Source organism: Triticum urartu, chromosome 6, assembly GCF_003073215.2.
Source record: "Triticum urartu cultivar G1812 chromosome 6, Tu2.1, whole genome shotgun sequence".
Classification (NCBI taxonomy): Eukaryota; Viridiplantae; Streptophyta; class Magnoliopsida; order Poales; family Poaceae; genus Triticum; species Triticum urartu.
Window position 1 is genome coordinate 169,251,364 of NC_053027.1, and position 26,563 is coordinate 169,277,926.

The window sequence follows — 26,563 nt, forward strand, 5'->3', positions numbered from 1 at the left end:
GCCACTACCCGCCACATGCTGTCAATCATGTGAAGGTGGGTACAAAAGGAGGCACAATATCCTCGGGTTCTCAGACCGGGAGCTAACATGAATGATATGTATCCCTGAAAGCCAAAACAGATTAGCCCAAAAGGAAAAAACTACGCTCGCATGCAGCCGCTCCCGGCAGAAAACTTGAACGACAGCTATTGCGGCTGCCATCCTCAAAACAACGCATTTTCCTTCTTCGCTGGCCCTAACATATCTAAGGCGCACAACTATAGTCTGGTAAATATGACTTATTAAAATGAACGGTCAAGGTTGCACCCTTGCAGGAACACCAGAATCAAAGCTAGCTAGCCTAAAGGCTCAACCACTCAAGGGACCACATAACCAAAGACTCTGTCTATACCATCTCTATCACCACAGCGTCACATTGTTGCACCGTCTGCGGAACTTCTAAGTTTGGGGTATGCAATAGAGCGGCGCAGATTAAGACGCTGATGGTTCTGGCTCTTTCCTCCTCTTCCCCCCCTTGTTTACAACCTTTGTACTGTCAGCCACCATGGTGTTAGGCTCCTTGGTGTACATGATACAGTCATCAAGAGTGTAGATCCTGAGAGCGAGCGAGGATACAGTTGAGGTCTTCATAGCTACTGTGAAGGAGGACCAGTACCACCAATCATTCTTCAGGAACTCGGATTTTATCATACTCTCCAACACACTGGTCGCCAGTACCATCTGGAAGAGGCATAGATACGATTAATCAGTACAATGGATAATATCAGCGCTCTCAAGCATTTATTTTGTATGGAGATGATGTTAGAGAGCTCTTAATGGATACTAGATAATCAGCACAAAAATAATCATAAACACTAGTAAATAGATATATGTTTTCTGTGGCATGAAGGTGAATAAATAGATCAAGTCACCTCGGATATTGATTCTGCATGCTTCACAAAAGCACGCCATGAACGCCTTCTTATTTGTTGAGACTTTGAGGCTCTCAAAGCTTCCTCAGGCAACGCTGCATCTATATCAAGCAAATTTATCTTCTGCTGCTTTAGGATATGAGAGTTTCTTCCTCTAACAGGCCTCAATGATGACTCCGGAACCAAGCCACCATTAACAGCTAGCAATCTTGTTGGCTTGTCTGTTGCAGAAGATGCTTCCTCACAGGAAGTACTATCAGAGGCGGGCTTCTTAGATTTTGACACATTTTCATCACCCGTGCTACCAGGACAATTTTGACCAGAATTGGACCCCTCCTGTCCTAACTTTTGTGCAGACATTGCCTGGCATTCCTCCAAGGAGGAAACCCAATCATTTGGGATATCATCTTTTTTGTTTTTATTCAGAATAACTGGAGGCTCAAGATAAGATGCAGGTGAAGGGACAAAAGATGGAACTCCATTTGATCCAATAAGTCCAATATCCTTCACTATCTCCTTGTTTGAATCATTTGTGGTAAATTTTCTGCAAATCTCTTCAAAGTCATATGGGCATGACTTCAGTTTTCTGGACTCGGCAGTGGAGCTCGGATCAACGGAATCCTTCTCCTTGACATCTCCATTGCACTTTCCAGCATGCTCTTCATACTCCGTTGATGTGGAGTAAGTCTCATGACATGCTACGCAGTGGTGTTGAGCAGGCCATATAGGCTCTAAGCAGTCACAGCGGCATGTTTTCTCCAAAATTGCTCCAGCCTTGGTACTGGGAAGGTCCATAAGCTGCTGCTCGCTGTTCGACCCCTTGGATATTGGAGGATCACTGAGAACAAAATTACCCAGGTGATAAAGATGCCGCTGCCACTGCTGGATAGCATCTTTCAGCTCCTTTTCCCTTGGATCGTACTCCCTTAGCCAGTCAACAAGACTACGGATTTCGTCATCCGATTCATAAATGACAACAGATGCAGAATTCCATCCTTTACAATCAGAAGTAGATGGGGGGTAACTATTAACCATGTTAATGTCCCTCTCCTTGCATATCAGCATGCTTCCATCAGCGACCAGCAAAGGACGTTTACCAGATCGTCCTAAAACCCAGTACAATCGACCCAAGGAATCCTTTCCCAAACAATCTCTTCTGAGGGATGACATATTAAGTTGTGACTCTACTGTGCCAATTGACTCCTGCACTTTTGAAATCTCATCCGATAAAGTATCCATTTCACCATTATCAGCAGCTTGCTCAAGTGATCTAGTTGTTGACATTTTCAGATTATCTTGGGATGCGCTGGCATTTTCATCAGGCAACTCCCCACCCGGTGTACTGAGAGGTGTAGCTACTGGTTCTCTTTCAGCAATAGGAGTGTCCACCAAATTGAAGTTATCACGCGACCTTTCGTTCATAATGTTCCCTTCAATCCGGTCACTACCTGTCCCTGATGGTTGTTCAGAAAGTTCCAAAGACTTATTTTCTTCAACCATAGACATGCCATTGTCACTTTTGCAAGGTTTGCCAACATTTAGTTGCCCAGGAGGTGTCCCTTCAGCTGGCTGGTTGAGGTTAACTCCAGTATTACCTTGTTCAGACTCTTCAAGATGGTCTGATGCTATGGCCACTTCATTCTGTTGATTTTCCGCAAGTCCAGAACAATTGCTAACGTGCTGTTCAGTCTTGCTCCATCTGCTTTGTCTAGCATATGAAGTCCTCATTTCCTCCTTATACTTCAAATCTTTCAATTCAAAATTCAAAGCACGAAACTTCTGCTGGAGGTCATTCAACTTATCTGGACATTTTTCTATATGTTCTCTTACCAGGACTGTGTTGAGCATTTCATCACATAGAAATTTCAGCATATTTATTCTCTGCATTTTGATGATAAATGTTAGACACTGTAGGTTGTCACTTTGTCCACTATGAAAATCAGCACACAAATAAATTATTAGGTATACTAATAGAGAAAAGATTATCTGGCCAAGTAAAATCATATCAGGCCAAATGAGTAAATACACAATACCAACGTACTCCATCCACAGTTCCGTGCAGACTTTTAAGGAAAATCGTCCAAGACATCGGCTAAGAGCTAACTTTATAAAATCAAGCTCCAACTAAACCATCAATGTGGTTATCTAGAGTACGACAGTACAAAGCGTCAGAGAAAATCATTCCGCTTATCCCTTCTACCTTTTTCTTTGAAGACCTCTTGCGCCAAATACAATTATCTACTTCGGTAAAATACAATTATCTACAGAAATCATAAATACACCAAGCCAAATTGTTCTGTTTACACGGCAAAGCATATGTCTAAATAAGTTCAATCTGAGAATGAAGGGGCCCAAATTTTGTGTTGAAATTTTCTGAAAACATGGTCCCATTTTTCAGGTAATAAGATGGCAGAAGAGCTGTCTTCTTGTCCTAGCATAGACTAGGGGAAGGGAAGTTCACAAGATGATAGAGTGAGGGAAGGGAAGTTGAAAAACGGATCAAATAATTTAAACTACGAGACCATGGGGTGCACCATACACATATGTTGACTTCATCTGTTTGCACAAAGTGCCACATATATAAGATACCCAACAATGCTTGAATAATTAACCTTATTTTGATGGTTGTGACAACACAGGGACAATCCAACAGACCAACACACAGAATATATGTGGCATGTAGAAGTTCACCGGAGCTAACACAAATAAAACATTTCATCTACCACTATGATGGGCGGGAAATTGGGAAGTGTTATAAAACATACGTACAAGTAAAGGAAACCCCAGGTAATAATACCAGCAAATCTAAAACATGTCGATTTTCAGGGTGCCTATGAATCCAACATCCCTACCACCATAGCAGGACATACCAATCAGAAAATGTTGGTCTAAGTAAGGAATGAAGTCTGACCAGCTTAAATTTTGTATGAGAAAAATGACCCATTTTGTTTTACTGGTCTGAACTCTCAAGCTTCCACTTCATTTTTCTTAATACGAAGGAACACAACGAACTGTGCAATACACAAAGAACTAAACTTCCAAACACTAAACAATAGAGATATCTACTTGAAACATAGAAGAAAAAACCCATACCTCTTGTGTGCTAAGCTCCCAGTACTCCTTTTGTTCCATTGCTGCAGTTAACTTAATAAGTATGTCGTGAAAGGCTCCTTTTCGTTGTCGTTTCAGATCCTGAACACCCTGGTCAGGATGTGATTTCTTTTGACCTGACATGCACGACGGTTTGTCGTGAACATGAGACTCTGCTCCTTTTCGTTGTCGTTTTGAATCCTGAGCACCCTGGTCAAGACGTGATTTTTTCTTTGGCTTCAATATGCACGATGGGCAGAACCAGTCTCCTTGTGGTATACGAGCTAGTGGTGGATTCAAGCAGTAAGTATGGTATTCCGAGTCACACTCATCACATAAGAGAACACTTTCATCATCTCTATCAATGCCACATACTTTGCAAACACCCTCCTCCCATGGAGCTTTAGGTAATTTGGTTGCTGCAGTCAGAATTTCATGTAGCTCCTCATGGATTTCTGAATCAGTATTCTCATTAGACAGGTGACAATCAAATTTCTGAACAAGGTCGAGCACCTGCACCAGCCATGTAAAAAGAAGAGAAATCCAAAAGGTTTATTAAAATCCCTGGTAATATAACTTAGTAAACAGAAAATTAACAGTAAGCTAATATATACTCAAATCAGCATAGGTAATCCCAATAAGATTGTATAAAGCTTACTCAGTGACCCATTTATTTTATTTTCTAGTTGCAATATCATCTTGATCATAAACGCATGTGAAATGAAATTATGGAATCGCATGAGATAGGTTGACTAAATCACGTGAGATAGATTGATAAAGAAAGGGATAACAAACCTCTGTCTTATATAAGGATTCAAGACTCTGAGACAATTCTGCAACCATTTCCACTACATCAGCTCGATCAGCAAATGCAGTGTGCAGATTACGGATTACCTGCAGGTAAACATAATGGCATCATAATTTGACCAGGGAACTAAATATATATACTGCTCAATTATAGAGACATAAACAAATGGGTTCTAGTAGGTTCACCAAATATAATATCAAATTTGCTAATGTAGCTGTGCTCATGAATCATGAATGAACGGGAATCATTCCCAACTTTTCTGAACCAAACAGATGTGTCTCATGTACCAACTTAGAAGCTCGGGATGTTCAATTCAGCACAACACTTTACCTTTTTTGTGCATGTGTAACATCCCTTGAATGGACATAAACCAACGCACATCAAAGTTTATGAATATATACATTGGCAATCAATAAGGAAACAGCCGTCAATAGAAACGAGAATAAGAATCGCTCATGGATAAACAGGCATTACTACATTGCCAACATGAATAGCAATGATATACATAGATATCATAAGCCTTAAAATTAGGCTTCTGTCTATTGTAAATTCGTACTGCAGCAGTCAATGGGCTTAGTTTAGCATGAGAAGCAGTTAGTGCACTCATGCCAGCTTTAGACCTGTAGTAGAATGCACACTCAACAGTAAACTGGTGTAGCATCATATAACCAAAAGCCCACTTAGGGAAACCCAGACGAGACACTTCACAGTAAACTTTGATGTGCCCGGGATTGCCCGGGATCGCGCCCGACCCACGGTGGTCGTTTCAGCAGGGAAATATTACACGTGGATCACAATTTGAATATTTGGTTTGGCCCAGGGCATGGAAAATACCGGCCCAAACCACGGCAATCCACTCTGTTCCATAGGGGCCAAAAGGATCGGCTCATCCTCGTGGAACTGATCCACGACGAGAAGAGAAGGAGCGGTGGCGCGCGAACCTACCGAGGCGAAGGGGCGGCGGCGCAAGAAACAGCACCGAGCAGAGCCACCAGCGATGCCTCTGACGATGGTCGCCTTCTCTCCTGTAAGTATGTACCTCTGCCTCCTTCCCTTCTCTATTCCTTTGATCTCCTTTTCTCCTGTATCTTGCGTAGTAGAATCGTCAATGAGCAGGGCATCGGTGCTGCTGGTAGCGAAGATGACGACGGTGACGATGGCAGCCTTCTCTCCCATAAGTTATCTCATTTTTTTCTTGCCCTGGCCTGAATCCTTCCCTCCCTCTCCTCCTGCTGCACCGCAGCACCGTCGCCAGCGACGGACAAGGCGGGGCCGTGGGGCTTCCGTTTCATTCCTTCTGTGATGGAATAGTAGTTATTTTGTCAAATCTGTGTGGCTCCAAATTAGGTTCTCATGTGGAGACTTGTTAGGTTCCCATGAGATCAAACACACGCACATGGCTCCAAATCCGTCATGTCTCTAGTAATTGTCTTTGCATTTCTTGGACGAGGAAGTGATGATAGTTGTGTGTGTAGTAGGAGCTGGCTGTGACTAGTTGCAAGAACAATCATAAGATCAAACACACACACGTCTATTCGTAGTCAGATGGTAACCAAAACTCACAGAAGGTTCATCTTTCTAAGCTGACATGTAGTCCAGTATTAAATATGTGCAGATCTATTTGCTTTTGTCTACTGTTTTGATTGGAGACTTGTTAGGTTCTCATGTCTAAAGATATGTTAGGACTTGGAATTTCTGGACTTTCACCTATGTGCATGTTTGTAGCCTCTAGTACAGTTGCTCTCCACTGTCCTTGTAGTTCATTGTGACTAGTAGTTGGACACACACATTGAGCAAGACTTGCATTATTAATGGCTGCTAGAATAGGTTGACTCAGTTACTTGTCTTTGCAAATTTCCGTAGTTTGTCCCCTGCGTTTTCTTGCAGTTATACTCTTCTTGGTTGCTGTCCAAATTATATGTGGATATATATCCTAATGAATATGTAAGGAATGCATGGATACTATTAGTAGATGGGTAGGTTTCTGACCCGCTAACACTTCTAGTAAGATTAAACATGGGTTACTTGGGCTCTACCAGTCTAGCCGTAGAACAAAACTGAGCACCTCTTCAACTTCAAAGTTATTATGGTTGTTTTGGTATGGTGGGGATTAAGCTTTCCTTTTATTTTGTATGGTTGTTCTAATCAACTTGAAAGTTATTGTGCATCCTCAAAGTTTGCATGGTTTCTTGCGTTGCAAAATTGGTTTGATGTTGTGACGCGTCCTGTAGAAATGATGGGGTCTGTCTAATGATGAGTTCATGACCCTTATTCTGTTTTACTTGAACCAGAAATGCCACCTGAAGAACAAGGATGTCAGCAAGTTCTTGTATGATACCTACATCAAAGAGAAGTGCACAATCGAGGAACACAAGTTCTTGTTTATTTATTTTTTGAGTGGACCACAAAAGTTCTGAGTAATTTGTACTGAATTATCATGGATGATATGCAACTGGAGATGGTGTTCGTATCGTTTCGAGTTGTTTGTCTACCAGTTTATTCATGTTACTGCTGCATTCTTGTTGCCATCTTGTTATATGGTGCAGAACATTTTCGTATATGATAGTATTGTGTATGTTGTTCAAATGTTATGTCCAGACATGTTGCTCTGTGTCATTTATAACTCTGAACTGAGTTTGGGAGAACCAAATGAGATCTGAAGAGGGGGGTTTGGTATGGATTGGTATACAGTTGGATTGGGTGACAAGCAGGGATCAGCCCAATCCCTAGGTGGATTGATTCCACTAGTGGATTAAATCCCTCGAAAGCAAACAAGGCCTTAGAGAAACCCAGACAAACTATCTCCAAAAACAGATTGTAGCTAGTCAACATTTCTGAAATTTTCTGTTAAAAGATAGAATGATGCTGAAGCAACACCATGATCTGGTGGTACCACCATGTCACCATCTAGCACAAGCTAATGCAACATGAAGTCATCCATGGAAAATCTGAGAAAATATCCCATGCGTATCACCATAGCATAATATAAAAAGGGTGTTAAAGAAAAACATACCTCTTGCACATCCTCAAAAAAAGTCTCCCAAGATCCACAGTAAGCGCCCATAGCCAACCTTGTATCAATTGTGCGGAAGTCCAAAGGGCGTGGCACCATACCAGAAAAGCCAAGGATGCCCTCATCCTCATTCTCATTAGAGTTCATTAGAGTAGTTCCAAGCAAATTCCCAAAAAGCTTAGATTCATCTGAAGAAATGGCATGGCGCAGAGCAATACGACACTTTTTCAAGATAACCTCTGAGATGGAAATAGTTTTCCTTTCATTTCTTGGGTTTTCAGGTTTTTGTGGCACTATTACACGGCATGCCTCTGACAACACAGACAAAACAGCTTTCTGTAACAAGAAAAAAAATTAGTGTATTTTCCAAATAGTCCCCTAGTTATAAGGGTTCTCAAATTAAAAGATAGACAAAAGTATCATGGCAAAGAATAAGTCTAATAAGGCACCTAGCAAATACATTTCTTTAAATACAACATAAGTATGGCCGTGCTATGCACTGACTCCTCTTCTGGCAGCTATATATATAGTAAAACTTTGGTAAAGTGCAATACTGACAGCAAGTTCATGTTAACCGAAGTTTCCTGCTCGGCCTATATAAGCAAAGACATGTAAATACAAAATACATCATCTGACTGATTTTCAAGTTTTCAAACAAAATTCGCATTTCTGTCATCCTTTTTAAGGGATACAATACTTCGTAACAAAAGAATTGTCAGGGGAACTAGAAAACGGAATTTATGTATTCGTCTTGCCGGCTAAGAGCAAAATTCATGAGTAGTTCTAATCTAGACTGCAACCCACACAACAAATGGTAATAAAACATAAACTAATACAAACTCATACTTATATTTTGCAACTCGTTACTTCTTACGAGAAAAACACCATAAGCATTGCAGCTCGATGTATTAGTAAAATAGTTTTTTAAGGGACAGAGAGTGGGTCAAGGCTAAAAGAAGGAAAATAAACGCAGTCTAGAACAGCAATAATCATATGACTGCAGCCTGCAGGAGCATTACTAACCTTGGTTGGTCCAGATGCATTACCCTTGTAGACCTCTTTACTTATCGAATGTTCCAAAGTTTTCCTTGCCCATTCTGGTGGTTTTCGATCCAAAGCTTCATAAACACACTTTCTAATTCTTGTTCCCACATTTGTCGGTAATTTTCTCACCGGCTCTAGTGGTTCTGCCCAATCTGGCAATGTTCTATTATCAGCAATAGGCACCTCAGCAGAATCTATCATACCAGTGTATTTGTAATCCATCATAAAAACCTTGTTTCCTTCACTTGATAGAGAACTGCATATCAAATTTTCCGCCTCCAGAAGCAGCTGAAAATACAAGACATTAATTACAGTGCAGCAAAAATACACATAAAAATTTATCATCATCTAAAATAAGAACACAGGAAATTTTATAATATCTCTTAGTGAGCGAACAAAAAACTATAGATAAATTATACAACAAACGTAAAACAGCATCCTTATAAATTATATTCAAAATTCTCAAAATATCACACAGCTGGACAAGGAATTAATGTAGTCAAGATATCTCCAGCCAAATAAGCAAAAACAAGAATCTTGTCTCCATAGATAAGATTTAACAACAAAATTTCTGCAAACAGGTGGAAAAACTCTGAATAAAATCATAGAAAAAAACAAATGGGCAGAGTCTCTCAACTGATTATACCCGACTTGCTAGGCTTGTACATACATCTTTCTATTATACTACAAAGTACATATAAATACAGTGTAATGGCATTCCCTGTTGTTTTACCGTAAAAAACGGAAAGCGGTACCGATGGTGACAGCAACCCAAAAAAACAAGTTTTTTTCCTAAGCAGAATAAAACAGGGATATGTCTTATTTCCCTCATGGAAACAACATAGAAACATACTATTATGAAGAGTTAATGTGGGTAATATAATTGTACGGGGTTGCAATCAAAGCAAATATTATTAAATAGAAATAAGAAGTTAAAAATCCAAAAACAGATAGCAAATAACCATAGCATACAGCAATCTAAAGACCGCAACTCATGTCTGACTGAAGAAGGAAAGGAAGGCATGATCCAAATGAATCACAAGTTTACCTAATTGTATAAGTATAAAATGCTTACCAGGGCATCCTTCTCCATGCCGGCAACCCCAGGTACTGCTCCGCACAGTATGCCACCATCACCTTGTAGGCAGCGGAATAACTTCACCCCTTCTCGACTGGAAATGTCAGACACGTCCATGCACCCATTTATGGAAGAAATAGCTAGCATGTACCTTCTAGCCAACTCGGGCCAAGTCAACTTGTTAGCAGTTAGCATATCAAAGTTAAATTCCTTTGTTGAAATGAGGCTCTCAGTGTCCTTCTTTCTTCCACGCCTGGGTTTTGATTCTTTGGGGTCAATGTTTGGATCTACAAATACGGCAACCTTTGACAGTAGCTCACCAAAAAGAACCTTGAAGAGTGCAAGGTGAACTCCAGGCAATACTACACCAGTGCACCTCCCAAGTGTCTGCGCTGCCAATTTATCTTGACCAGCTTCCTTCATAGAAGAAGTTTCCACAGGAATAAACACAGACACAATCTCTTCATTATTGGATAGACCAGATTCACTATTTGAATGTGATATAGAAACATTAGCAGGGGAATTCATCGGTGAAGAGTAATCCCTACATTGTTGAATGCCCTTCAACAATGTTTCTTTCTGATTTCCACAAACTGGCCATGGGTCAACAAGTTCATCTTCCAATTGTTCATATGAAGGCACTTCTTTGAGACCAATGATTTCAGCAAAACGCCCCAAGAACTCCCATATCTACAAGAATATTTCAATGAGAAGATGGATGCAAGAATAAGAAGGAAATGCACAACTGTGTAAAGATGTGTTTCTTCAAATAGTAGAACCAGTGAAAGATATGCAGGAAGCCTGTGCAGGGTGTGCGCCTGCACAGGCCCTCCAAATCAGAGGGGGCCCAGATTTGATTAAGTACTACTAGTAATAATTGTTAATCATGCAATGATAAAAAAATGTTAATCCTGCGTTAACAGTACTAGTGAGAAAGCACTTGCAATGCTATTTGATAGTTGTACACCGAGAACTGAGACAACTACAGTCTACAAACTCCACCTCACGCACATCTCCCCCTTCCTTCCTTCCACTCGCTCCCTCTCTCTCTCTCTCCTATTCAAATTGGAGACTATCTCCATCAGTCCATCTTTCTTGACTAATTTCTTTGCAATTCCCCAGAATGAATCTATTATCAGCAATGAATAGCTAGTACGCTTCCTGTCAATCTCCCACCTAGCCCATCAATAATTGTTCGGTGAAGAGAAATTTAACTTCTTTTTAACAATTGATAATATTTGAAAAAAAATGTTTATAAAGACCTAATTGAAGATTATGTACACCTTACATTCGAAATAGATGACAATTTTGGAACAAGCAACCTTGACTGCTAATCTCTGTATAAATATGGAGCAGGTAACTATAATAAAAAAATCCATGTCAAATGTATTGGCACTTTTTTTAACAAACTCAAAAACCTTTTGTTATTAGCGGCAAAGATATAGATTTTTGACTCTATATTTGTAGGATATTTCGGAACGTAGGTGAGTAGTATCAAACAATGCTAAAATGATGCCACCATATGCGAAAAATCAAGTCATTTGGGGCAAGATTTGTTTTTTGATAAGATACAATTCTTTGAGCAATTATATTAGTGATATGAACCATATCTTTCTTTTTTGGAATTCCATTTCATTTTTTTATTAGCGATATGAAATATAAAACTTGTTCTCACAGTTAATTATGTACTCCCTCCGCCCCATATTAATTGACGATCAAATGGATGTATCTAGCACTAAAATACGGCTAGATACATCCGTTTGAGCGTCAATTAGTATGGGACGGAGGTAGTAATACTTAGGGCCAAAATTTAATTTTGCACAGGGCCTCTAATTTCTCAGGTACGACCCTGCAGATATGTAAAGAGCTACCTGGAAAACATCTCCCGCCGATTCTGGTGGAAGCTTATGGCTAATAGGACGTCCCGGAGGTAGCTCACGGATGCTAGAACTGCTGGGCTGAACATGATCATGTAGCCCAGTCACCGCACCATGTCTATCATATGACATATCTCCATTACTTTGGCCATCTTTATGCACAGATATAAGTAAACCACTTGCAACTGTCATAGAAGAGTGAAATTCAGCCCTATTGCACAAGAACTGGTAGTTTATGCAAGACCTGGATCTAGGAAGAGACTCCACAATTTCTTGAACAAATTCCAAATCAAGCCCAATTCTATCATGGTATAACCACTTCTTCAGTAATGTATAAGTAGATTCCACATCATTCTTCTTTTCTATAATTCGTGGTATACTGGGGCCATTGGATGAGCAAAATCTAGTTAAGGGAGCGTAAGGACCATCAAAGTTCTGACATCCACTCCCCTTGTTTAACAAATGATTTCCACTACTGTGTGTGCATGAGAAGACCAAATGCCCATGTTCCTTGTACATTTTTTCACAAGCTTCCACCATAGCACAAGAAATCATCCTCCATACTGAAGAGGATGATGTTCCCTCAAATGTAAACTCACCAATTTGGTCATTAATATTGGCTTCCTTACTTGGTGGAACATTCTCTGAATTTGAAGGTAGTATTTGTGACACCATATTTGAACTCTGTACATCATTGCAACCCAAAGAAGTCATTTTATCCTCTGTATCATTGGTAAGACATGATAAGAAATCTTGATTGGTCTCAGAGGGAACATCCCGGATCATATAAAGATCATCATCCATATCATTAGCAGCATCTCCAATAAAACTGCTACTTTCCTTTGTTTCAATTGTATCAGCCTTTCTTGCACCATTCTGAGAGAGAATGGTCGAGGCTTCTGGAAGGGGGAACGCTGAGCATGGTAACCTTCTGACCTTAAACAAAGGCCCAAAACTCCCTCCATCACACACCTCACACTCAAACAGTGAACCAGTAACTCTATCATGCCAGTAAGACGTAAAACCCACTGGCCATATCTGGTGGCAATTGTGGTAGCTTGCCTGTTTATCAATTTCTCCCAAGCTAGTTATAAAGAAATCTTGATATTGAACAGGTAGGCCAACCTAGAGAAACAACACAACAAAGTAATATTTATCAAAATCAGTGCCAAAGTGAACGTAAGATACAAGAACTGCAGTATAAAATGAATAAATAAAGGCTGTACCAGTGGGAAACAATAACATCTAAAATGGACACTGGATGAAGAAACAAATCGGAAACAGTTAATGAGATACTCACACTGCGATGATGTGGTTGACGGTTGCAATTTTCCGCAAGAAATTTTGGAGGCTTTAGTGGATTTCTTTCTTCTGTAGGACTCGGGGCTGTTGCTTTCATAAAAAATGATGGCTCCATCAAAATGCTGGAACTTACAAACTCGTGCTTCTCAGAAAACTTGGGCAATGCTGATGTTTGTGGAAAATCTCTTCTCCTGCGGCGTGTATGATTGGACCTCTGTTCTATGTTTCCATCAGCAATGAAATTTTGATCCACAGGAGGAAATTGTTGTCTTATGCTAAAACAATGAGGAAGACCAAATGCTGGCATAAAGTGATTCCCATCTGCAACATGATAGCCAGAAGAGGGATTATTATAAGATGCACCACCAATGATGGCCAATAGTTACTTTTAGAGACGAGACAGGTATAGCTTCAAAATGTTAGCATGACCCATAATTTTTTGGAACTGGAACCAAATTTCCCTTTATAAACACATAATATGCCTAAGTGGCCACACATGCACTGAACATGGGGGCAAGCAGAAGTTGATCTTGATGGTTAGCACAGCAAATTGCTGTCTAAAAAGTTACAGTGCATAAAAGGTGTGGAAAATCCCCAACAGAAAGCAAGTACATCTCTCTTGCAGTACATATGATTGCTCTAATATCCTTACCAAAAGGAGTTGTATTATTCAATTGCAGCCCCTCGAAACGTGGAGTAGCCAATTCGGTCAAGTGAGCTCCATCAGCAACACTTACTCTGTGAGGATCAAAAAAATAATATTAACTCTCTTCTGATGATAATGTCTGTACAACAAGGGTCATTAGAAAACTTCCTATAACATTTCTGATATTATGCACCCAAAAACAGTACATCTTATAAAGTTTATCGCTAAATAGCTGCCACAAGTTACTTGTAGTTTCACTTTTCTTTGCAAAAAGTAGAATTTTCAAGAAATCAGAAGTTTTTCCTTCAAACAGATCTTTCAAGAATAATCAAGACAATAACCACTTGACAATAAAACAGCGAGCATCATGTAAGATAATGAAAGCACTGCTCTGTAACACAATGAACCGGCTAGAGTAAATGCAAGCATGCTTTCAGCGCTTATTCTCTTCAGCATAGCACATAAAAGTAGTCTAAAACAATGAGAGGACAATAACGATTTGATTGTTTTATTTACAATTTAGTTTGCAGTACTACTGAGAATTATTGCGGCGCAACCTATTCAACTGTTAAGGGTATAAGCTTCTTAACACACTGTTATGCAAAGACAACTTGATTAAGCAAATTCAACTCCATAATAATCACTAAAGGTACAGAAGAACAATCATCAAGATAACTAAACATTGTACAGAATGATGGTGGGCTGAAAACAGAAATAGTTAGCTTCAAATCATGTTTGATTTTGAAGTTATACTGCAGTTATGTACTCGGCTGCAGCAATTTCGCAACCATCTGTGGATGGGCTACTGATGGGATCTAGTACATCATGTGGATTTAAGAAGATCAAAAGATCTGCTGAAGGAGAGAATGAACATTGGGGCAACTTTGTCCATGAAATCAAGAGAAAGATTCACCAAATAATATGTGACTAAAATTTTAGCATCAAAATAGACCAAACAAGGTGGGGAAATTGTACATCATCTATGCATGTACCAGAACTAATAGGCCGCAAGAATAAATAAAGCAAACTTTGATGTTTGTTACCAACTTCAGTACGCATGATCTGATGCAGGTATAACACTTCACAAAATTGCAAAAGTTGGAAATTCTAGAACTGCCCTCTGCACCCGCCCCCCACCTCACCCCCACCTCGTGCAAGGAGAAAGAAACCTAGATCTGCACCTCCAGATGCATAGATTTGCAGATCATCCGATCTGCCATCAGCTGAAGCAATATTCCAGGGCTGATTTGCAGAACAATAGCGAGGGCAGAATCAGGAGTAATCCCCAAAACAACAAACAGAAGGAAGAAAAGGCACGCAGCGCAGCCTTTAACCCCACCTGAGAGAGAGAGAGAAAAACTAGGTCTACCTCAAGATGCACAGGTTCACAGATCACATCAACTCCTGTCAACTGAACTGAGATCTCAGAGCTGATTGGCGGAAGAAGGGTGAGGGCAAAGTTAAGGGTTCTCGCTCTTTTCTTTTCCCTTCCTGTTCTCTTTTTTATCAAGGAGATTGATTCTCGGGACGATATTCTCTTTTTTATCAAGGAGATTGATTCTCGGGACGATTGGTGTTATAAAGGGAAAGACCCATGGAGTATGTACTCAGTTTATCACCTCCATAAAGGAACATGAGAAAAATGTGCCATCACTACAATAAAAATATATACTTTTAACAAATTCCACGTCACCGTTCCAGCATGTATATCTTATAAGACTTGGCTGTATATAGACAATAAAGTAGAACAATTTGGTGCAGGGTCATCTGGTTGAACGATTTCTGTAAGTACATAAGCCTTTGTCTTATGTGGATCTAAATGTGATATTAAAACAAGTACACGAGAAACTGCAAAAAAGGGGCATGCGTGAGGGTTGATGCGCGAAAGCATAGAATGCCACTTTCTGACCGGCATTCTTTTTCTTCAAATTTAGTCTGAAATATATCTTTTTGAAATACAAAAACCAAGCAATCTGACACGTGACCATGGCCCAGTCTCCAAAGGAGAGCATCCTTGCAATAATTATGGAATAACATAACCAAAATAGGGAAGGAGTAACCTACAGTACAAGTCAGGTCAGAATCCATCACTAAGCAGTACATGTTTCACAAATGCTCATATAATCTTATATGCTGTATATGATATTGAAATGCTTTAATAAAGGAAAGGCGTCGCCTGCTAACAATTGGGTAAATGCGTATGAACTGATCAGAAAAATTTGCAGCCATGCGAGAGTTGTCATGTTAAAAGAAGAACAGAATAGATGATTAGTAGGTTTTCCATACATAACTTGGTTAATGGATGCCCCTTCTACCTTAACAGCAACATGTTTCATATAATTTATGTCTGCCTATTTTTGCTACGTTTATTCTTCTTTATTCCTCATTAATGCTGTGCACCTTGTTGTAGTATTCCAAGATTATAAAATACATAGGGGCAGGCCCCAGGATTAACAAGCCTGGCAGGAAACCCAATAGTTTTCAGTGAGAAAGGAAATCATGGTAATATCAAACCCAGAAGAAATTTCCTTAATAGTATTTGAAATTTGAATTCATAATGCAAAACAAGTTTTGTTATCAAAGTGGAATGTTCTTTAGAAATTCTGAAATAGTGAACCCCTTCTCGCATAAAAAAATAAAATAAAAAACTGCATTATACTCTTCCCCACAAGAATTAAAGAGCAGAAAAGCAAGCCGTCCGTGTAGAGAGCCAAATTACTGGATGCCCAACTCCATCCCCACAGCACTCTCCGGACACAGGACTGGAAACAGGACGGATACTATCTGGGCGATCCAAAGTCATATCCTGTAGTAAGCCATTCAAGAAGGCCATTCAATATCCAGCAGAATCCAGTGTAGGATTTGGATATTTCATCCCAGAACAAATTCGGATTCAGAAAAGGCAGTATCTATAGTGAGAGTTCATAAAGTTGACCCTCTATTGAACTGTCAGCCAAAAAATGACCATAGTCTAAAACTTCAACTAAATCTAACCCTTTTGCTCATCGTCAGCCATCGAGGAACCGGGAGAGGAAGGGAGGAACCAGAGCTCACCTATGAAGATGAGGCTGGACGCGAGATCTGAGGGGGGAGCTCCAAGTCGTGCACTTGGGGGACGCGAGGAAGAGGAGATCCCGCTAGCACCGGCGGCGCGAGGTACAGATCCAGTCGCCGGGAACCTGGGGAGAGAGCCGGCGGTACGGGGTTAGAGCCGGCAGCGTGAGGAGATCCCGCTAGCACCGGCGGCGTGAGGTACAGATCCAGACGCTGGCAACTTGGGGAGAGAGTCGGCGGTGCGGGGTGAGAGTTGACGTTAGAACCTAAATAAGCAAGCCTAAGCCTAAATTTTATAGAATAAGCCGGGGAGGGGGCAGCTTATTTCCACGGCCAGCAATAAGCCCCAAAAGAACTGGCCCTTACAATTGATGGGAGTGTGTGGGCAGGCCAAAAGGGCACGGGTGGGGTAGAGGCCCGGCGGCACATGAGAGTGGCTTTCCAGTGGGCCCGATCGAGAGGAGCGGCTGACAAGTGGACCTTATTAGAGCGAGACGGGCAACAATTGTGAATCTAGGCGATGCGAATGCAGCTAGGAACATGGGGATGCAGCGGCGACAGTGGGATGAAGACAATGGTGAGAGGAGGTCGGGAGAAACTCGAATTGAGAAGACCAGGAGAGAGATGAGTTGCGGCTTCAGGATTAAAAATCAAATCCCTAAACCTAACTTCTGGTACCATGCGAGGAAATATGCAACTCGTATTTCCACGAGGCCATAGGCTGTGGCCCCATAATGCAACGGAATTAAGAGATGATACTGTGGTCACCCACATGTAAGGGGATGTGATTTGGATAATTATTGAACCGGACCATTTGAGGATCCAATGTATAGATAGGACATGGTAATAGTTTTTTTTTACATCTAGACACTATCTGCTCCGATTCCAAACCCAGCACACAAGATATATTATTCCTAATATCTGATGGTGTTAGGATTATGGAGTTTTTTAGTGAGATTATCCAACCCTCTTAAATAGGATAATCCGACTTCCATAGAACTTTAGTAACAAACTTGTCATACGGGTGTTACTTGTTTATGACATGGTATGCTGGCGTCCCTAGTGTTTTACTTGTGGAAGTTTACCGCCTTCTAGAGTTTATTATGTGCTTCTAATTGTTATATATCACCTTGTAGTTCTATATGCCCTTTACTCTTGTGATTTTGCTCGACGTTTAAATACTCTTCGCATGTGTGTATTACCCCGTTAACTTGTGTCTACTATCGGATGAGGCATTACGCTACCTGCCAAGTCTAGCTATGCGGCTGTATTTGTATCTACATCCTAGCGCTATCCGATTCGCTTCTGAATCCAACAAAATAATGTCGTATAGGGGATGGTCTGAGCAGTATCTGATCAAATCCACTGCACTTGCACCTGTAGGCTACATGGCACCGATCATGCTCCATGCAGCCAGATAATGAGTAACACCCTAAGGTGTGAAGAAGTTAATCATGAATCATATCATACTTATTCTTTGGCAGAGACACCAATGGTAAACAAATAGGCAACTCAATTAACCCTACCGTCTCGCTATACACAGACGACGTGATCCTCTTCTGCCACCCATCACCGGGTGATATTATGGCAGAGAAGAACATCTTGCAGCTCTTCAGGCAAGCCTCGGGCCTTCGGGTCAATTTCTTGAAGAGCTCCGCCACCCTGATTCGATGTGACACTGATGAGGCTGTGCCCACCGCCGTCGACCTCCTGGGCTGCCCCATTGTGGATTTCCCCATCACCTACCTGGGCATTCCACTGACGATCTTGCGACCCACTGCTGCCCAGTTGTAGCCCGTCGTCGACAAGACTGCCGGTATGCTCCCAGGATGGAAGGCGCGCCTCATGAACAAGGCCAGCCGCCTCGCGTTCATCAAGGCACTACTGAGCGCGATCCCCGTCCATCAGCTGCTAGTGTTGGCACCCCCCCAAGAAGACCATCAAGGTACTTGAGAAAATCCAGAGGATTCCTCTGGGCCGGACGCACAAAAGCTAATGGTGGGAACTGCCACGTCAACTGGCGGCGCATCTCCAAGCCAATCTCGCTAGGTGGAATTGGCGTCCACGACCTCGAGCGCACCGGCCTCGCGCTGCACACGCGCTGGCTTTGGTTCAGCAGCACGGACAATACTAGGGCCTAGAACGGCCTTGACCTGCAGTTCAGCGCCGAGGAGTGCACCTCCTTCGCCTCCACCACCATGCTGCTAAGGAATGGCCTAGGGGCCCTGTTCTGGGAGGATCGGTGGATCGATGGCACTCAGTCTGCGAGATCACGCCCCTCCTGTATGCGTGCATCCCCAAGAGCCGCCGCAAGCTCCGAACGGTCGCCAACGGGTTCCACACTGATCAGTGGGCACGAGACATCCATGGCACCGTTGGCGTCCAGGAAATCGGCAAATACCTCCAACTCTGGTACAAGATCAAGCCCACAACTCTCTCCACCGAGCCGGGCTATCTAACCTAGAAATGGAGCGCAAGCAGCATCTACTCCGCAAAGTTTGCCTACCTAGCCACGTTCCACAGCTCCACCGACTGCGACACTTGGAAGCTCACCTGGAACTGTTGGGCACTAACGCAACTCCGATTCTTCCACTGGCTCGCTAACCTTGATCGGTGCTGGACCATGGACCTACTCGCTCGCCACGGCCTACAGCACCCATGCGTTGCCCCCTCTGCGACCAAGTTCCTGAGACCATGCATCACCTCCCCCCCCCACCCCCACCGGCCCCTTCTCTCGGCAGGTCCAGTATGAGACGCTGAGCTGGCTAAGGATGCCCTACCTCCCACCCGACAACGAGCCTTCGCTCAATGCTTGGTGGCAATCCACAAGGCAGCTCGCCCCCAAGCCTATGCTCAAAGGCCTCACCTATGCGACCTTGCTAGTCCCCTGGATGCTCTGGAAACACCGAAATGATTGTGCCGTCAAAGGAGGTCACCCCTCGACGAATGACTTATGTACAAAGATCAAAGATGAGGCAGCCCTCTGGGCACGTGCCGGAGCATTAGGACTTAGAGCTATCACCCCCCAACTTGGGATGTCCACTGATTCCAAATCACAGATTGTAACTGCCTCCTATGAGGATTGTAACTCAAACCCCTTCTTTTCAATGCAATGAAACGCAAGATCTATTGTGTTTTCTCGAGGGGGGTGACATAATGTGTGCAAGGGTGGCAGGGGGGTCGCCAACACCGAGGGTGTTGGTGACGGGGTGGCATCACGACATAATAGTCATCCATTGCTCCTTTATCATGGCCAACGTTTCCACCACACCCTCATATACGGTCAAGACATCTTGTAGGCGGTTTGATGTTCTCGAAGGTGTCCATGGGTGAGTATAGCCACCATATTGTTGTTGTTGGCCTTCAACTGGCCCCAAGGAGACTTGATGGCAAAATGTCATACGAAGGAAGATGTGTGGTAGTGCCTTGAATAGGAGGAGGCACAAGTTAAGAGAAGAGAATGTAGCCTTGGGAGATAATTTCCCTTCATCGTTTATTGTTTTCCTCTCAAGCATAGGCTCTTCTGCATAAGTAGGAAACGCCTCTTAGCAAGTCCAACATGAAGATATCGGTAAATAGGAAAATCTTCAATCCAGGAAATATGGCAAAATGTGATCATGAGCAAACCAAGTATACCCTCAATCCTGATGATTCCCCTAGATCTTGCAATGTGGAAGTCCTCTCGGATGTAGGTTGTCGACTCACTATATGAGGTTACTCAGTGACATGGCTCGCGTCATGTCTCTTCCTTGGTTCATCTCCCCTACATGGCCTAAGGTTAGTAACTCCCTTTGTGTGGCAGAATCGTCACATGGGGGTTCACATAGATGCCATTTGCTACATAAGGGGATACCATGGCATACCTCTCCGAGAATCACCATCAATGCGTTTGTTGAAATGCAATGTCTCACGAGCTTAACTAACCGGTTGTGTAGAAGGTCCCACTCAGACTTCTATGAAGATGTACTAAATTGTGTCATGACTTGTTCTACTCATAAAATACATGTGACACTGACGATCAAACATTACCAGTGTTAAACCTTGATAGTTTGTTCCTCTAAGCCTTCAGAAAGTACCTGATAGCTCTTTAATGTTCAGACACAACGACAATTCCAATTTCACATCAAAACTATGTTTATAGTTCATTGAACGGCAGAAAGAAAGATGGGTTAACATCTCAAATCAAACCGTTATAAGGAGTTAGACCAAATGACCATCTACAAGTAAGGTCTCAGAAAGAGTTGCCACGTTAATGGAAAATAATGAAAATTGTTAAAGCTGACAATAGTGGCCACAAGTAGGAACATAGTGACGATAATTTTTTAGTCGCGACAATGATCGCGGACTGCATAGAAGGTTATACATAAATACCAAAAGGGCAATTTTACATCGGGGAGAACACGTCAGAGGCGAGAGAAGAGATTGGAGTTGGGCCATGCTCGATCTAATTAGGATGGGCCAGCGGGAAGAAAAAATGGAAAGGATTCAATGCAGATGGTCACATAAGGAAGGGTTGTGACAAACTAAGGAAATTAAATTACTAGCTAAAGGAGACAAAAATTGAGAAGATTTGTGTAGCTTTGGATAAAGTTGACGAGAAACAAAAGAACTCCGTGGAGTAACAAGTAACCATGGACATGCCAACTAAAAAGATCCTTTAGAGATCTAGCTAAAGAATGTGTAGCGAGGTCAAGGAGTCAAGGCCGACAATACTGAATCTGAAGAAAAAAACCTAACAACAAGAGTCATGTCCACTGATATTGAGCAATGATGCGACGATAACTACACAAGAGGCACCAAAATAGATTGCCACGGCGATACAGGTTAGGCACGGATGCTAACAGGAAGACCCAGTACATGTTTGTTTGATGTCCCATACATTGTAGTGTAAGAGAGATTAGGGATACTATCACAATGTTGTGATTCACAACAAATTCTAATCATAACAAGAATGTAGACGCAATTCAATCTTGTAAAGGATTTCTGGATTATGCGGAAAAAAAAGAACTACTCCCTCCGTTCCTAAATATATGACGTTTTTGCAGTTCAAATTGAGCTGCAAAAGCGTCTTATATTTAGGGACAGAGATAGTAATTCTATGCGTAGGTGGCACCAGAGCTACACGAGTATTTATCCATCGACCATGTCAGCACTCTGCCCACCCTCCTTTTGTCTCTCTTACCATACCAGCTTCTTCCTACTATCGCTCGACCCACACGCCTGACAAACATGTTAAATTTGTTCTTCCTCACAGGCGCCACCACTGGTAGAGAGCCGTGGTGGAGCCCTATCGTGGTGTTGGTGTTGGTACAGTCGTTGACCATGGTTTTCCTTACCAAGCGAAATCTTTACACGGTGATGAATACACACGCTCTAATGGTGGAGGATGGTTTGTCAAGAAGAGTGGTGGTACAAGCGTTCGGCCACAAGTCACTATACTTGATCTCTCTCCATGATGGCCCTTTCATAAAAGTTGTATGCATCATCTTGTGCTCACATGTCCCTTGTACATGAGACATGATGAAACCCTAGCCATTGGACGAATCGTCCACCGTTTCAATCTCCGCCAATTTCCCTCGCCTTCAACAACCGATTTAGCATTAGGAAGTAAGGATCAATATCTGGCTAGGAGTTTAGGTGCCTTCTTTGTTAGGCTTGTGTTTGGAGGTGGTGGCCCCATGGTGGTCTCCCAACTCCATCCTCGCCCTAGTGTGACCATGATGATCTACCTCATGGAGCTAGTAATTCTCAATGCTCGCTATTTTGGGCTTTGCACCTTCTCTACTGGTTGTATGTCTGAGCAACAGTTTGGCAGGCTGCCTTGCAAGGGGTGTGTCCTCGACCACGGTGTTTTTGGTCACATTAGGTTCTCACCACTTGAGCTAGCCAACCCATGTGGCTCTTCAAAACCTATAAGGTTGGTCTGGCTTGTGCGGATTTGATCTTTTGTGGTTTCGTCACTAAAGACATGGAGAAACATCAAACATTAGATCAAAAGGACCTTCATGCAACTTCCGGTTTTATCATGGATCTTCTTTGTTGGTGGCATTCCAGTTGTTTTGATCCATTGTACTATCGTCAATCAATCAATAAAACTAGCTCATTGTTCTGACAAAATCCCCATCTACCTGATCCTCCGTATAAATTTCCATCCGCAGCTCGGCAGCGAGACACCCTCGTCGTCGATGCTTCGGTGCCTTCTACTCTATTACTAGTGATCCATTCTCCAATTAATCACACCAATCCAAATCTTCTCCTCTTCTGAACCTGGTTAATTAATTTACTGGAACATGCTAAGTGATACCTAACCCCAAACTTAATGGACCGAAAAAGAACCCACAAAAGAGTTCATGATTCACGCTAGAGAGAACTAGTTCAAATTTCCATACTAGAATTTTGAATAAAGATAATGTCAGACAACAATCTCATGCAACAATGCAAGAGAAACCAATAAGATACCTTCACAATGAAAGAAAAAAAAAGGTTACAAATTTCTCTCCTACAGATTGCAAGTCGTGGTGATTTTAAAATTTCCTAAGGCTGAACTGCATGTACCTGTCACTTCAATAAACTAATAACACAAACCAAATTTGTGCCACAACTAGAACAAAATAAAATTATCATTGTGCATGCCCTTATTGCCATGAAAGGGTGAAAGTATCAAATTAGCTGCAGTATCTCATACCCTGTTCTTTGTAGTAAATCAGGGAGAAACATGCAGCAACCACGAATTACTCAGTGTAATACCTAAATTTAGAAGCCACTAAAAGAAAATGCAACACCATGCTGCACTCTTACTAATGCTTTAGAAAGCCACTGCTACCAGTTGCTAATTATAGCATTTAAACCAAGGCATTCAGGTCTCAGTGTTATCAACAGTCAAGCAAAGCAGAAAAATCCAAAGAACATACCAGATTCATATGCTATGTTGATAGCAAGTGCATCTGTGTAATCATAAGAAGTAGCAAACCAAACATCAGCGATATATAACAAGGTTCAAACCATCATGACACGTTCTCGATTGAACTCAACATTACCATTTGCAAAGTACTGGCGTTTCATGAACAACAATCTACTTCTTAGAGCTAATATATAAAATTTGCTGATCAAAAGATCTAAATTCATAAGGAGACGATTAAGAGGGAGCTGAGATAACTGCCTGGTGATGTCTCCGACGGTGATGGCAACAGGATCCTCCCGTGGGGCAGCATTGATGTCGAGCGGCACTGCTCGAAGCTTCCAGCGCTTAGAGTGGGCACCACCTATCTCACACGCCGGGCACATCCAGTCCTCGTTCACGGCTACCGGAGGCCGCCGCACGCCAGGGGGGGTGGGCAGCGGTGGTGGCGGAGGCTGGCGCATAAGCGGCCCCCAGACGTGGACGCAGGATTCGTGGAACCCACGTTCGCAGGCGTCACAGATAATGGTGGCCCCCGGCAGCTCGGGGAGGCCGCAGGACGCGCACGGGGGCGGCGGGTTCCCCCACCCCGCTACTCCCGGGTGCTGCGCTGGAGGCGGCACCTCCATCGACGAACCAGCGGTCACGGCCGCAATGGCCGTAGCAGCAGCCAGCCTCCACGACTCCCCACGGTGGTACGCCAGCGCTATCTCGCGGGCCTGGTGCGCGAGCAGCAGCTGGGCCTGCGCGTTGGCGGGAGGCTGGGGCTGGGGTGGTGGCGGCGGCGGCAGCAGCAGCGGAGGCGGAGGAGCAAAAATGGGGGCAGCGAACCCGCGCGGCGGCGACTGAGGAACCGCCGCCGGCGGCGAGGGCGGCGGCGAGGGCGCCTCGTTGAGGTCGATGTCGAGATGTGGCGGGCGATCCATGGCGAACAGGGGATCAGGGGCGCGCCCGAGCTCAGGCTAGGGTTCGAATTCCGGGCATAGCGACGGGGAGGGAGGGGGGAGGAGGAGGTTAGAGAGCGAGCAAGGGAAAGCAGCAGCTTCACGAGCGAAGCACGGCTGGGGTTAAGGGAGGGGGGAGGGAGGGATTCCGGGGAGAAGCAAAGCAAAGGAGAAGAACGGACGGGACGGACGGGACACGTGGACGAGGGGCCTGGGACGCGTAGGTGGAAACGGCCGAGCGCCCGGCTGTCAGTGAGCCATGTCGTGCCTGGGGAGATGGGCTGCGGTGGCGCGGAGCGTGCGACGGAAGCTCTTTCGCCCGTGCAGCGGGGCGCGGTGCTGTGTCCGTCCGCGCGCGGTGCTCTACAGTTTGGTGTTGGCTGCGTCTAGTTCGTTGTACACATCGACAAAGCACGTTTGGTGTACTGATAAGAGCAACTCTGGCAGACCCCGCAAAATCCTGACCCATAAAATAACGTTTGCAATTTGACGAAACAGTTTCGGGGGAGAAATTGCATCATACTAGTTCATCACGTACGTACGTATATTTACATGATCAAATATTACAAACACTAGTTCATACTCCCTCTGTCCCAAAATTCTTGTCTTAAATTTGTCTAGATATGGATGTATCTAATACTAAAACGTAACTTGATGCATCCGTATCTAGACAAATCTAAAGGACATGTTCTGAACCTCTCCAACTCCCAGCTTCTCAAACTTCAAACAAAAAATCACGCCGAATGCTTTAGCTCCAGGAAGCTAAATTCTCGAAGCTCTTCTCGGCCGTAGTGCAATTTGGAGAAGCTTGGAAAATCGAGCTCCGCGTTTACAAAAACTAGAAGAACGCCTGTGCGTTGCAACGGGGTCACGTTAACTTAAAGAGTTCAATATTACGACATTGGCGACCTTTTTTACCATCAAATCCTCTCACACATACTCCCTCCCTCTTCCTCACTCTCTCTCCCCCTCTCCCTCTCTTTAACACACACACATATCCATCTTATTGGATACGGGACCATAATCCATCTATTTCACACACACACGCTAGTGCATAACAATATGGATTATGTGTATTATATTTGCCACCAGAACTGAGGGAATTAATTTCATGTAAATCGGCCAGCCACAGCTCAAAGAATACGTGGAGGAGGTGGCCCGGGTCAGCGTCGGCGCCGTCCGGCGCAGGCCATGGGCCCGCTTCCAAGTGCACGTGCAATACACGTCTTCACAAATATTACAACCAGATATGAGAAATCACATACTAACACGATGTTGCAATCAATTTGTAATTAAAGAAGCCAAAAGTCTTTTTTCTTAAACAAGAATTCCTTATGCTGGAGTTTAAACAAACCCCACAATAGCCCTACTTATCACCTAATTAAGGTGATGCATGACTTATGAAGCGGGATAAGAAATCATGTTAACTTGGAACTAAAATTCCAACAAAAGAGTGAGGAATAAACCTTTTTATCATTGCTCTGAAGTCTGAACCTCCCCCTATTTGTTAGTGAAATGTGAGTATGCTTGGAAGATAATAATTTCTTATGCAACATATGCTTTTACATCCGAAAGAGCTACAAAATATGTTGACCTATCCATGTGCACTTCCTAAATCAAGCGGATAAAATTATTTCTATCGGCAATATAAAATATTAAACATTAGAAAAAAAGGGACAATGTCCACTAACCATGCAAATATTCTGACCATGGGATATTTAGGCTGGCGTATATGGGAAATCAAAGCTAAAAATGACTCGATGAGTTAGGGATACATCAATAAATATTGTAAAAAGTGATAAAAACAAATCTGCAGCAACTCGCGACCCCACGAACTCGTATTCGCAATGAGCAAGTTAGTGAGGCCACCACGGTAGGCTAGCACCAAGGGACAAGGG

At 42.9% G+C, this 26,563-nt stretch overlaps 1 protein-coding gene across 2 annotated transcripts; it reads right to left on the reverse strand.

Moving 5' to 3' along the window:
* Positions 1-260: 260 nt before the first annotated feature.
* LOC125517662 (methyl-CpG-binding domain-containing protein 9-like) lies at positions 261-24,815 on the reverse strand. 2 transcript variants are annotated; one of them, XM_048682871.1, is made up of 11 exons: positions 23,983-24,815; positions 13,776-13,861; positions 13,122-13,444; positions 11,816-12,946; positions 9,942-10,634; positions 8,846-9,154; positions 7,823-8,158; positions 4,797-4,895; positions 4,005-4,514; positions 912-2,792; positions 261-720 (listed from the first exon to the last, which is right to left on the reverse strand). In XM_048682871.1, exons 1-11 carry the CDS (start codon positions 24,645-24,647, stop codon positions 472-474), a joined length of 6,282 nt encoding a protein of 2,093 aa, XP_048538828.1. In that variant the 5' UTR covers positions 24,648-24,815; the 3' UTR covers positions 261-471. The 2 variants fall into 2 exon arrangements, with proteins under 2 accessions (XP_048538828.1, XP_048538827.1); XM_048682870.1 differs by having other exon boundaries at positions 23,980-24,815.
* Between the last annotated feature and the right edge of the window lie 1,748 nt (positions 24,816-26,563).